This window comes from Panthera uncia, chromosome D4, assembly GCF_023721935.1.
Source record: "Panthera uncia isolate 11264 chromosome D4, Puncia_PCG_1.0, whole genome shotgun sequence".
Classification (NCBI taxonomy): Eukaryota; Metazoa; Chordata; class Mammalia; order Carnivora; family Felidae; genus Panthera; species Panthera uncia.
Window position 1 is genome coordinate 70,796,469 of NC_064807.1, and position 13,084 is coordinate 70,809,552.

Consider the following 13,084-nt stretch of genomic DNA (forward strand, 5'->3'; position numbering starts at 1 on the left):
TGTCAGATGAAACTGGACAAACCTAAAGAGGTTGGAAATCCATAGGCAAAAATACTCCCTACCCATTCCTTTGCTAGGAGCCATCTATTCTTGCGCAGACTGATGCCCCCTACTGACCTGGCCCTAAGAAAATGCGGGGACAGGTAAGGTGGTTAAAGTCGGCGAACTTCCACCCCAAACGGGTCAAGTAACGCCTTGACTATCTCCACTCTGCTAGCAAATAAAAACGAGAATTCAGCCCAGCCAAAGGCCTCGAAAGGAAGCACAAACGCATGAAAAATTGGGTTCTCTCAAAAGGCACAGTTGGGTCAAGGTGTGAGTCTGGGTCCTCCCTTTCTGATGCTCCCTCCTCTGGAGATCTCTAGGCGAGCTTGGTCAGAACCCTCACACGGCCTCCTTGAATTCCCTTCTAGGTTTCCCACCCAGTGTCCTCCAGCTCCTTTGCGCCTCACAGTCTTTTATGCCATTCCTATAATATGCGGCGTGATTCCTTCCATTTTGGGTTATCTTCGAGGCCAGGCGATCCCGACTCCCGTGCGGGCCCCAAAGCCCCTAGCCCCCCGCGTGCCTGCCGCGGGCGCCTCAGTAAACGCGGGCGGAATGGAACAGGATGCTCCAACGTCTTTTTCCACCTCTGATTTCCGTTAAATATTTGTCCGGGGGCCGCGCGCAGCCTCCACAGGGTAGCCTCTTGGAGGCAAGGGTGGCCACGCGGAGGACAGCGGCCGAGGGCTCAGGGCGCACTTCCTGCGGGCGGCGGGCGGGGGCGGAGCTTCGGGCGCGCCTCCTCGTCCTCCCTCCTTCCCTCCTCCCCTCCTCCCTCCCCTCCTCCCGGGCAGGCCGAGGCGCCGCGGGGGCGGGGCCGCGAGCGGGCTGGGCGGCGTGGCGGAGCTGGCTGGGCGCCCCCGGCCAAGGTGCGAGCGAACCGCGGCGGGCTCGGGCGCGGAGCGGGGGCGCGCGGCGCAGAGCAGCCCAGCCCAGCGCAGCCGGGCCCGGAGCCTCGCGGGTGGACACGAGCCGGCGGGCGGCGGCGGCGGCGGCGGCGGGGGTGGTTCTCAGCCCGGCCGGTGCAGGGCCTCCGACCGACCGCGGCCGAGCGGGGCCTGGGCGCGGGCGCCGGGGAAGCCCGCCGCGGCGGGCGCAGGAGGAAGCGGCGGCGGCGCGTCCCGAGCCGTGCGCGCCATGTCGGGCGGGCCCCCCAAGGGCCTGCCGTCCACCGGGCCCCACTCCCTGCTCGACATGCCGCACCCGCTGGCCGGCTCCAGCAGCGAGGAGGCCGTGGGCGGCGACAGCACGCCCAGCCCGGACCTGCTGATGGCCCGCAGCTTCGGCGACAAGGTGGGGCGCGCGGGGCTGGGGACCGGGAGGCGCGTTTCGCTCTCGCGGGGGATGGTGGACCCGGAGCTCTCCCTCCGGGCCCCGGGCCGCGCCCACCCTGGCGCCCCTGCCCGGGGGCGGGCGTTCCCTGGCTCCCCAGAGCCATCGGAAAATCGTCCCTCCCGGCCGCCCCCGCGGGGTCGTAGCCGCAGGGGGGGCGGCAGGAGGGGGCGGACATGCCCCGCCGTGACGGGTCGCGGGCGCGGGTGACAGCTGGAGGGGAGGGGTCCTGGCCGCGTGGTGCGGCCAGTGGCGGGTGTGCAGTGCCCGGCGCGTGTGCCCTGGGATGGGGTCCCGAGTTCCTCCCGGTGCATCCGCGAAGGCTGAGCTGCCGGGTGACTTGTAGCTCCCCTACTTTCCTGGCACTGCAAAGAAGCAAGAGTTAATGGTTTTCCCTGGTGGGAGCGGCAGCGTTGGTCTTGCTGCCCGAGTCGTCTTCCTCACGCTCTGTCATGTGGGGAGTGATCTTTGTTTAGGTTTGCTGTGTGCCCTGAGGAGTCACCTGACTCAGACCCCGGCCGGCGGGTGGGGAGAGTCTCGCTGTGGTTTTCTGTCTGGGGCTCTTTCTTTCACCTCTCACGGCCTTCCACACTGTTTAGTTTTGTCAGAGGCCCGTTTTTTGTGGTTGATGGAAGGAAAGCTCGCCCTTTGACCTTCTTTGTGCAGAAGGAAGCTCCTGATATTCTTAGAGCGGCAGAATAATCCTGCTGCTTTGAGAGACAGCAGAGTACGGTGAAGGGCGAGGGGCGGCAACCCCATGACTCCCTGCCCCATGGCCATTTCAGCTGTGACCAGGACTTGAGCTGTGATTCTCTCAGCGCTGCTGTGGCCACCTACTCACCGATATGCAGAAATTAGAATTGTTCTCAACACTTGTGATCAGGACTCCCTCCTCCCAGTAAAATACTGAATGAATTCCTCCTTGTCCCAATGTTAAATGCAATCAGAGGGGACCTCTTTCCCCCGTAGATGGGAGGGCATGTGATACAATAAAAATGAGTATTAGTGCACTGAGCACTCAAAATGGCTATGGAGGGGGACTTGATGTACCTTCCTGAAAGAGTTTATGAAAGCCAGGAGTGGGGAGTAGAGCATTAGGAGCAAAAAGACTTAAAAAGCTAATTAAACCAATGAATTGAGCAGGTTGAGGTGTGTGTTGTGGGGGAGGGGGTTCCTTGTGATTATTTCTCTTTATTTTATAGATGACAAACTATGAAGAGTTATGTTGCTTGGAAATACCTTGCCCATATTTGACGTTCAATAAGTAATTGTCAAATGACTGAAAGAATAATTTGTTGCTCTCTTAAAGACAAATTGTTCCTGCATGCATGTGTGCATGTAGGATACGAAGTTAAACCTTCTGATTTCCTTCTCAGGATAGTGAATTAATTATCTATTGCTGTGTAACAAATTACACCAAATTTAGCACCCGCAGATAGTTTGTGTGGGTCAATAGTGTCATGTCATCCAGGAGCAGCTGAGCTGGGTGGTTCTGACTCCGGTCTCTTTTGAGGTAGCAGTCAAGGCGTTGACCAGGGCTGGGGTCATCTGAAGATTGGGTTGGGGGAGGATCAGCTTCCAGGCTCATTCACTTGGCTGTTGACAGGCCTTAGTTCCTCTTTATAGGGCGGCTTGCCATGGCAGCTAGTTTTCCCCCAGAGAAAGTGGTCCAAGAGGGCAAGTGATCCCAAGACTCAAGCTATACTCTTGTATGGTCTAATCTTGGAAGTGACATAATTCTGCCGTATTCTATTGATCACACTGCTAATACAAAGTGGGAAGAGGATATAAATATAGGAGGTAGGGGTGCCTGGGTGACTCAGTCCGTTGAGCATCTGACTTTGGGTTTTGGCTCGGGTCATGATCCGAGGGTTGTGGGATCAAGTCCTGTGTCCGGCTCTGTGCTGGGCGTGGGGTCTGTTTGGGATTCTGTCTCTCCCTCTGCCTCTGTCTTGCCCCCATGTGTGCACACGCCTCACATTCTCTCTTTCTATGCCTCTCTCAAATAAAAAAAATAAATAAAATCTTTAAAAAATATATCAGGAGACAGGGATTATCTGGCTATCTTGAATGCTGGATGACACTGATTGCTATTTTAGTTATTTATTTTAAAGGTTTTTAAAATTTATTATTATTTACTAATTGCGATACCCAACGTAGGGCTTGAACTCATGACCTTGAGATCAAGAGTCACATGGCTCTTTTTTACTGGGGCAGCTAGGTGCCCCCACTGATGGCTATTTTAAACATTTACTTAGCGATCCACTCTTGGAGGACACTTGTCTCAGACATATGGGCATTTTACTAATAAATACTGGAGGACAAATGCCCTGTACCACCAAGGTCTTGTTGGTGGGCAGGAAGTCAGGCCCAAGTCTAATTACTCCTGGCTTCCAGTTCTATGAGAAGACAGTCTTGAAACCATTATTATTAATTATTGAATATTTAATAAGTCTCCATACAGCTGTAAGAAGCATCAAAATGACATCACTCCCAAGGGCCTGATTTATAGTAAGCCACTTTTCCTTGGAGGCTAAGTAATGTAATTTCTTTCTCTGACTGGAAGTAATATTTTCCTTGAATCTTGGCATGCATGTATGTTCTAGCAACTCTGGAGAAATTTCTGTAGAGAGAAGCTAGCATGCAACAGAGGTGAGTCAGGACCAGTGGAAGGAAGGCTTCTCTTTGCCCTGCTTTCTCTTGCCCAGGCAGCATGCGGGTCATTGGAGGACAGGTAGGAAAGCTGAGTGCTGTGATCGGTCTTTGAAAAGAAACCTGTTTTCTTGCCTTTTTGGACAGTGCATCGTGACCCTGGATGCCTGGTTCAGAGTCAGTTCTGGGATTGGAGAACGAGGGTTTGACAGGCTGCTCATGGTGCAGGGTTATTGTATTATGCGGAGGAGAATTGCTTTCTGTGGGCCAAGCACAGGGTAGTCTTGTGTCTCGGTCCAGCAGACGCTACTGAGTGGCATCTGGGATGCTTGCTTGAGAAGGAGCAGCAACCAAATATGCCCTTTTCGTCCACTGCCTTTGAAAATCATCCAAACCTTGGAGTTACGGGAGAATCCTTCCTATCTTCCCAGGGTTGCATGAATTCTTTTCATGCCAGCTGAACTCACCAGGCCTTCTATCATCACATCCTTCATCTCCTCCTAAAATGTAAATAAACCACTTGACCTGCCTCGCTTTTTTACTTTCCTCTGCAAACCACTCTGGGCTACTTCTCCCCTGACTCAGCCTCCAACTCCTGCGTGCCTCCCAGAACTTAACACCAAGCCCGCTCAAGCCCCAGCTGTGGTTAACAACCCTTCCCACATCCTCAACCTCTTCACTGAACTCTTCTGCCTACTTCCTGCCCTCTTAGGTTACTGCTTCTGCCAAAGTCTTCAAAATGGAGCTGTCTTTTCATTCTGTACTCCACTTATATCAGGATCAGGAGATGGAGGTCCGTTTCCTTTCTCTCCACTGCCCTTTTTTTTTAATTAAAAATTTTTTTAAAACATTTATTTATTTTTGAGAGAGAGACAGAGCATAAGTGGGGTCGGGGCTGAGAGAGAGAGGCAGACACAGAATCCGAAGCAGGATCCAGGCTCTGAGCTGTCAGCACAGAGCCTGATGCGGGGCTCAGACTCATGAGCCATGAGATCATGACCTGAGCTGAAGTTGGACGCTTAGCCAACTGAGCCACCCAGGTGCCCCTCCACTGCCTTTTATAAACCAAGCTCTGCTCCCTGGAGGCTCATGTCATTTTATTTGTTCATTCACGTATTTGAGGACCTACTTTGAGATAGGCACTGTTCCAGGAACTTGAGATGAGTCAACCAGTGAATACCGCTGCCCTCATGGGGTACTTTTTGTGACTATATACTATGCTATATAAAAAATGCTACGGGAGGGAGAAAAAGTAGGATGAGGGGATTCAGGATCACTGGCTGTGGGAGGGGGATTTGGAGAGGCTTTACTGAGAACTTGAGATTTGAGTAGAGACTTGGAGGAGATGAGGGATGGAGTTAGCGAGTAGATATCTGGAGGAGTGTCCTTCTAGGTGGAAGGAACAGCCAAAGCAAAGTCTTGAAGGCATCTGCCTAGTGTGGACTGGAAGAGCCCAGAAGCCAGTGTGGCTGGGGCAGAGTGAACAGTGGAGAGTTGGCCGACAGCAGAGAGGGGAAGGGTCCGGATTGTGTAGGGCCTCATAGGTCACCCTGAGAACAGGCCTTTACTTTGAGTGCCATTGCAGTGTCTTCAGCAGAAGGAGGGACATGATTTGACTTATATGTTGAAAAGGCTCACACAGGCTGTTGAATTGAGAATCCTTTATTTGGCTCTTCCACTGAATTCATTTCCTTTTAGTTAAAAGGACATAAACCGAGTGCAAACTGGCCGAAGGGGAAAAAAAAAAAAAAAGCCTGGCTTATGTTTTTGAAAAGCCCCAGGTATTTTGGCTTCAGGAGTGGCTGGAACTAGGTATTCAAATGATATTGGGAATCTGTCACTCCATCTCTTGGCTCCGCTTACTTCTGTGTTAGTTTTATTCTCAAGCTAGTGAAGGGATACCTTCTACAAATAAGTTTCACAACTTCAGCAGAAAGAGAGCACCTCTTTGCTGAGGGCTCCAGCAAAAGCCCTGGGCTGCTCTCTCATGGGCCTAAATCGGGTAAGTGCCGAAACCAAGCTCTGTAACTCTGATGCCCGGACCTGCACCAGGTCCTCATCTTTGGAGAGAGGAGAAGGGAAGTTTTTGGTAGGTCTGTTTGTTTGAACTGTGGAATGTACATGCAGAGTGTATAAAATGTATCCATATGGTTTGAAGAACAAAATGTATCTCCAAGGTTTAAAGAACAATAAAAACTCATGTTCCTACCCCCCCAGATTAAGAGAATATTACTAGTATTTTATTTTATTTATTAAAAAAATTTTTTTTAACATTTATTTATTTTTGAGAGACAAAGCGTGAGTGGGGGAGTGGTAGAGTGGGGTGGTGCAGAGAGAGAGGGAGACACAGAATCTGAAGCAGGCTCCAGGCTTCGAGCTGTCAGCACAGAGCCTGACATGGGGCTTGAACTCATGGACTGTGACATCATGACCTGAGCTGAAGTAGGATGCTTAACTGACTGAGCCACTCAGGTGCCCCTTATTTATTTATTTTTAAAGATTTTATTTTTAAGTAATCTCTACACCTAATGTGGGGCTCGAACTCACAACCCTGAGATCAAGAGTTGCACTCTCTACCAACGGAGCCAGCCAGGCACCCACAAGAATATTACTAGTATTTTAGAAGCCCCATGTGTGCCTGGGGAGGATGGAGGTGGTTACCAAAGCAGGATCAGGAGGCTGCTAACAGAAGGAGGAACAAAGGAATGTGAGGCAAGCAGAAACAAATGTCCGTTATAGGCCTTCCACGACCTTTTTCTTCCCTGTCATTTCTAACTTGCCGGCCTTTCATTCTTCTTCATTAAAATCTCTAGACCCCAAGTCACTGTCTTCTCAAGTCATGCCCTCACCTCACGGTGACTCTGTTCAAACCAACAAAACTATCAGCTTCTTGACTTGAATCTGCACACACCTTCACCTCTTTTTTAATTCAGTTGCCCTCTCCCTGGCCACAGCCTTGCGCTATAATGCCCAGAACGGTTCGGGCTCAGAGATAATGCCATCAGATATCTTCTCTTGCCTTACTGTCCCCTCAGTTGGTCATTACTGCCTGCACCTGTTCTCTGACCACTTGTACTTCCCTCCCTCCTTTATTTTGTATTTTTATTTTTTATTTAAGTAATCTCTACATCCCACATGGAGCTTGAACTCATGACCCTGAGAGAAAGAGTCACCTGCTCTTCTGACTGAGCCAGCCAGGTGTCCCTCACCTCCCTCCTTTAGATGGGGTGGCTCATCTCATCAGTTGCTCCCTCCACTTCCTTTCTTCGACTCCCTTCTCTCCTCCTTTTACACCCAGCCTGGATCATTCCATTGCTTCAGATCTTTTCCTGCACCTTGAGAATTGCTGCCGGTGTAAATTCACTGGTTTTAACCACAACTGGGGCCTCAGTGGTGCTGGGCACTCCTTTCTTTCCATAGAGGCTCCTGTTCTGTGCCATGGCTGATCTGACGCTTTTCTCTGTTCCTCACACCTCCCCCTCCCCCCATTCTACCCTCCCATTCTGCTGATGAGAAGACAGAAGCCACCATAAAAGAACTTCCTTTTTCCAGACTGTGAAATGATGTGAATCCGTAGCCATTGTTTCTTGGTTGCCCCAGTCGCTGTAGAAGGGATTCTAAGGCACCGCTGGACTGTATGGCCCGCCCCCTCTGGCCTCTCTGAGACCTCGCTCCGTTCATCATCCTCACCCATTTCTGTGTCTTCACATTCCCTCTCACCTGGCTCATTCTATCAGTAAACATACTCAGGGCGCCTGGATGGCTCAGTCGGTTAAGCCTCGGACTTCAGCACAGGCGATGATCTCACGGTTTGTGAGTTCAAGCACCGCGTCCGGCTCCGTGCTGACAGCTCTGAGCCTGGAGCCTGCTTCGGATTCTGTGTCTCCCTCTCTCTCTGCCCCTCCGTGGCTCGTGTTCTGTCTCTCTCTCTCTCTTAAAAACAAATAAACATTAATAAACATCCTCAGGTCACCCTTGCTTCTTAAACCAGGAGTAAAGAAAACTTTGCCGTGAATGCCTTTTGTTTTCTTTCCCCGTTTCGTGATCTGTTTTGTGACTGCTCTTCACAGACAGACTTTTTGAAAGTAAGGTCTGCTACTCTTCCTAACTCCTCAGCCTGCAGCTGTCGGGTTTCTGACTTTACTAGCCGAGTCCCCTTGTGACTTCCTTCTCGCAAAATCCAGTAGGTGCTTCATGGTCCCTATCCTTCCTGACCTCTTGGCAGGTTGCACTTCCGCTGTTGAGTACCCTCTTACTTGAAATATTCTTTGCTTGGCCCTCCAGAGCCAGCTTGTCTGCGTTCAAATCCCAGCCCCGCCTGTCTACAGTCTTTGTGAACCTCTCTGAGCCTCCGTGTCGTCATCTGTAAACAGGGGGATAACAGAAGTACCTGTATCACAAGGTTGATAGGAAGATCTGGGGAGTTCATGCCTAGAGTAGTGCCTGAGAAGTAGTGAGCCTTAAATAAATGTGAGGTGCTGATGGTGGTTATCCCCAGGTATTGTACTCTTCGTATTTTCTTGTGCGTTTCTGCCCATTCTCTGTCAATGTCTGTGTCAGTCGTGGTCAGGTCAGGGTGAAAGGCCCCTTAGGTATTTCCAGCCGAGAGCCTATAATCCAGGGAATTAATCACATCAGTGATGAAAAACGTGAGAAGTCAAGAAGATGGTGAGATTAACCCGGAGAGAAGCAACTGCAAGGAAACTGCTGTCACTGTCAGTGCTGGAGGGTCAATGGGAGGAGGTGGTGTAGAATCTAGGAGCTTCTGTGGGAACTAGAGCTGTGGCAGGGCTGCTCAACAAGAGTGGGGTCCACAGAGGGGGATAACCCTGGAGAGAAGCAGCTGCTGCCAGGGATGCTTATCTGAACCAGAGGGAAAGTGTTTGGGGGGTGTCGGGGGCAGGGGGAAACACACTGGCCTCTCTGGTCTTTCGTCAGTATCTTCCACTGACCAAAATATCTTCCTTGGTGGACATGAGACTCTAGCAGAGCCAAACAGTCTTTCTTGGGTCTGCTCAGATGGGTGCTGGTGGAAAGAGCATCTCTTTCTGGTAGCCCGTGAACCTCTGTTTGCTGCAGTGTGGAGAGTGCCCGCTGAAGAATGAGGCCAGAGAGGAAAGTGGAGCTGGGAGAGAAAGAGGGGGAAAGGCCCTGAAGGCCACCTGAGTCCTGGATCCGCCTGTGCTGGCAATGCCTGAAGCTAGCACTGCCTCTTGGTTCCGGAAGGTCACGGATTCCCTTTTACTGACACTGTTTTGAGTTGTGTTTGTCACTTGACACTTCAGAAAAATGTTGACCGAGGGGCGCCTGGGTGGCTCAGTTGGTTGAGCGTCCGGCTTCAGCTCAGTCCGATCTCGCAGTTCATGGGTTTGCGCCCGGCGTTGGGCTCTGTGGTGATGTCCCGTGCATCGGCTACGGTGCTGTGTTCCTGTCGGTCAGCCCCACCATCAGGGTGTATGCCTACGCATCAGCTATGGTGGCAGAGGTGGTGTCTTCACGAGGTCCTTGGAGTTTGGGGAGCCTTTTTGGTCTAAGTGGGCAAAGCGTCACGGGCTGAGGGAGTAGCTGGAGCAAAGCTCCTGAGATGAGAAAGACCTGTGCCCGCTGGAGTTGGGTTGAGTCTAGTCATGTGTTGGGATGGGTTTTGAGGGTCTAGAGTGGGGATTAGTGAGAGAGGAGGCAGGGAAACCGGTCAGGAGGTGACCGAAGACGCGGGGCTCGGACTCACGATCCGGGAGATCGTGACCTGAGCCATCTGAGCAGAAATCAAGAGCTGGATGTTTAACCGACTGAGCCACCCAGGCCACCCCTTAGCTTTTATTTCTTAGGCAGTAGCCAACCCTGGAGGGTTTTCGAGAGGGCGAACGTGCGGTCAGCGCTTGGGATGGGGAGTGACTGGCAGAGAAAGATGTCGTGGGAGTGCTAGCCGGGGATTTAGGCTGGGGCCGTTGCCTGCAAGAGGAAAGAGTAGGACATTAAGGATGGCTTGTTTTGGTGCAGTGGGGGTGACTGGTGCCCTCCCGGCGAGGGGCACACGGACTGGGGAGCAAGCGTGAGCAGGAAGTGGAGAGATGACTAGGGTGCAGTTTGAGGTCAGGAGTCAGGACAGGGGTTGTCTGAACCCCACCTTTGAAAGCCTTAGCACAAACGCTGCTTCTGGAAAGCTCTTCTTCATTACATAGACACGTAACCCCAGTAGATCCAAGTAGAGATGGCAGTGGACGATGCAGAAGGTGACGTGGAGACTGACAGTCAAATGCAAGGCAGGGGGTTGTGGTAGTTTGGTAATAAGAAGGGTGGTGGCTGGAGGGGAACACAGGGTGAAGGGAAGGGTGTAGGATAGGGGAGACTTGAACATTATTAGTGAGGGTTACAGGGAAGAAGACAGATGTTTTGTATGAAAATGCAGAAATAACAGCTTGGCAAAAGTGCACTGATTTATGTATGAGCAATGGGGTTTGTTTACTAGATACTAGAGGGGTCATATGCTGTCTGGTGTCAGCCTTGCCCCACAGAATTCCTTATTTTGGCTGCCAAAGCAGTAATCAAGAATTACTGTTCTGTGGTGGTGGCAGGGGTGGTCTGGGAGGGGGGTGTGTGGACGAGGGCAAGAGAAGGGGCACCTGGGTGGCTCAGTCGGTTGAGCTTCTGACTCTTGGTTTTGACTCAGGTCATGAGCTCACGGTTTGTGGGTTCAAGCCCCGCTTCGGGCTCTGTGCTGACAGTGCAGAGTCTGCTTGGAATTCTTTCTCTCCCTCTCTCTCTGCCTACTTCTCCCCTCAAAACAAATAAATAAACTTAAAAAAAAAAGAAAAGGGCAAGAGGGAGATGAGAAATGGTGTTTCAGGACTCCTGTTTGAGAAAAGACACAGAGGCAAGAGAAACAGCATGTTTGGGTAGCAGAGTGCAGGCACTTTAAAAAACCTTTATCTGTCGAGCGTGTGCCTGTCTGCCTAGCTCTGCTAGATGCTGAGGACGTTGAGAAAGATGAAAAAAGTAGGAACCTCCCTCGAGAGGTTCTTGGTCCAGTGGAGAAGAGATGGTTGCAACAGAATGTGAAAAATGCTAAATGTATTTACTAGCTCTGAGGCCTGGGGCACAATTCTTAACCTTGTAATGCCTCAGTGTCCCCCTAGGTAAATTTTGGGTTATTTTACGGGGGTGTCCTGAAGGTTGGGTGTTTAGAATAGTGTCTGGCACACGGTAAATACCGCGTAAATGCCAGGTGTTTATATTGCCTTAGAAGCTGACCCTGAGAAAGGATTTAACTGCCAGTAGTTTATTTGAGAGGTAAAGGAAAGTGAGACAGGGAACAGAAGGCACCAGTAAAAGGTAAGCTACCAAGCCGGTTTCCACTGAGCCCGGCTGGGTGTTACCCTGGGAAGCCTTGGAGCCTGTACCGAACGCACGCCTCCGTTACCCACAACCCGGGTGAGGCAGCTGGGTCTTCAGACAGTAACCTTGTCAGTCGTTGGTTGAGCGCTCCATGGATGGGGTGTTTGGGCATTTAATCCCCAAGCACTTTCCAGTCTGCTCCATGGGTGGACAAAGTAGGGGAGGCAGTCAGGCCAGGAAAAGCAGGTGCTGGCACTTGGAAGTCAGGCCAGTGGGCACTGAACTGGTCAGGGCCAGGAGATACGGGTGGGGCACTGACAGTCTTGACTACGGTTATGATGAACGTAAGACGCAGGGATGCCTAGGGGGATGGTGGCTTTTCTAAAGGAGATGATGTTTGAGGTGAAGAATGGAGTAGTTCTTTTACAAATGGACAGAGGAAGGGACAGTAACCCGGGCGGAAAAGCTAGCGTGTGCCAAAGCTTGGCAGCGTCTGATTGCATGAGTGGCCCGTGAGAGGGCTGCTGAGTCGTGCGGCTCGAGAGGTAGGTAGTGGGCAGCTGACCGGCTATAATGGCAAACAGGAAGGGCTTTATCCTGAGCAATGGGGAGGCCAATCGTATTTTAAACAGAGAAGGTGCAGGGCCACACTTGTTAGGTCACTGTGACTGAGCTCTAGCTGGGATAGGATCGGTCGACTCAAGAGGCTGGTAGTCCAGGGAGAAGACTGTGGCAGCAGAAGGTTGGGGGAGGAGACAGTTTAAGTGGAGTTTTGACTCACTGATCTCAAGGAGTGTATTACTCAGGAGTTTTGTTTGCAAATGAGAGAAAGCCAGCTCTCACTAACTTAATAAGCAAAAAGGTCAGCCTGTGGACAGGCTCACTTGAACCACAGAAATGAGCTGGAATTGGGTCCGAATGTTCCCAAGGGTCCGTTTCAGGCTCTCAGAGCAGCTTTATCCGTGAGGGAGGGAAATGGGGCAACTGGCAGCTCCCATCCCTCACAGTTTACAGCTGTGCCTCTAGAAGGGGAGTGAATCTCTCACACAGGGAAAAATCTCAGGGAGACCTGGCTTGGGTTACATCCCCAGTCTGAGACCAATCTACTGGGCCAGCGGCCTGAAGTACTGTGATGAGCCAGACTTGGCCCAGAGGTCCGACCATGGGGAGAAAGAGTCTGAAAGTCAGCTCTCATTCCAGCTACAAGGTCCCCGAGCAGCTATGAGGTGTACTGGGCAAACAGTAAAAGACTACTTACAGGGGAGACTCTCGAGTCAGAAGCTTTAGTGACTGGCTGAATCATCGTGGCAAGAATAAAACAAATTTTGAGAGAAACAGGTCAAAAAGTAAAACTGTAGATTTCCTAAGGTATAAATGCTTTTCAAAAGAAAAACTGAGATATAATTCACAGACTATAAAACCCACTTTTAAAAAAACACACAGTGTGGTGGTTTAATATATTCACAAGGCTGTGCAACTGTCACCATTTCCTAATTCCAGAATATTCATCACCCCAAAGATACCTCATCATACCCATTAGCAGACACTCCCATTTCCCCCCTCTCCCAACTCCTGGTAACCACCATTCTATTTTCTGTCTTGATGAGTTTGATACCTCTCCCTTAGACACCTTATATAGATAGAATTGTGTAGTATTTATCTTTTTGTGACTGGCTTGTTTCCTTAGAATAAGGTCCTCCAGGTTCATCCGTGTTGTAGC

At 51.1% G+C, this 13,084-nt stretch overlaps 1 protein-coding gene across 4 annotated transcripts in view; it reads left to right on the top strand.

Annotated features, from left to right (window-relative positions):
- The first annotated feature begins 1,057 nt into the window (after window positions 1–1,057).
- Window positions 1,058–13,084, top strand: part of SNX30 (sorting nexin family member 30) — a 118,263-nt gene continuing 106,236 nt past the window's right edge. Inside the window, exon 1 of one of the 4 annotated variants that reach the window (XM_049636388.1) lies at window positions 1,058–1,338. In XM_049636388.1, coding sequence (XP_049492345.1) covers window positions 1,183–1,338 — 156 coding nt within the window. In that variant the 5' untranslated portion in view covers window positions 1,058–1,182. Of the gene's footprint in view, window positions 8,528–13,084 lie in introns of all 4 variants that reach the window. The other 3 variants (XM_049636377.1, XM_049636404.1, XM_049636396.1) reach the window with 3 other exon arrangements.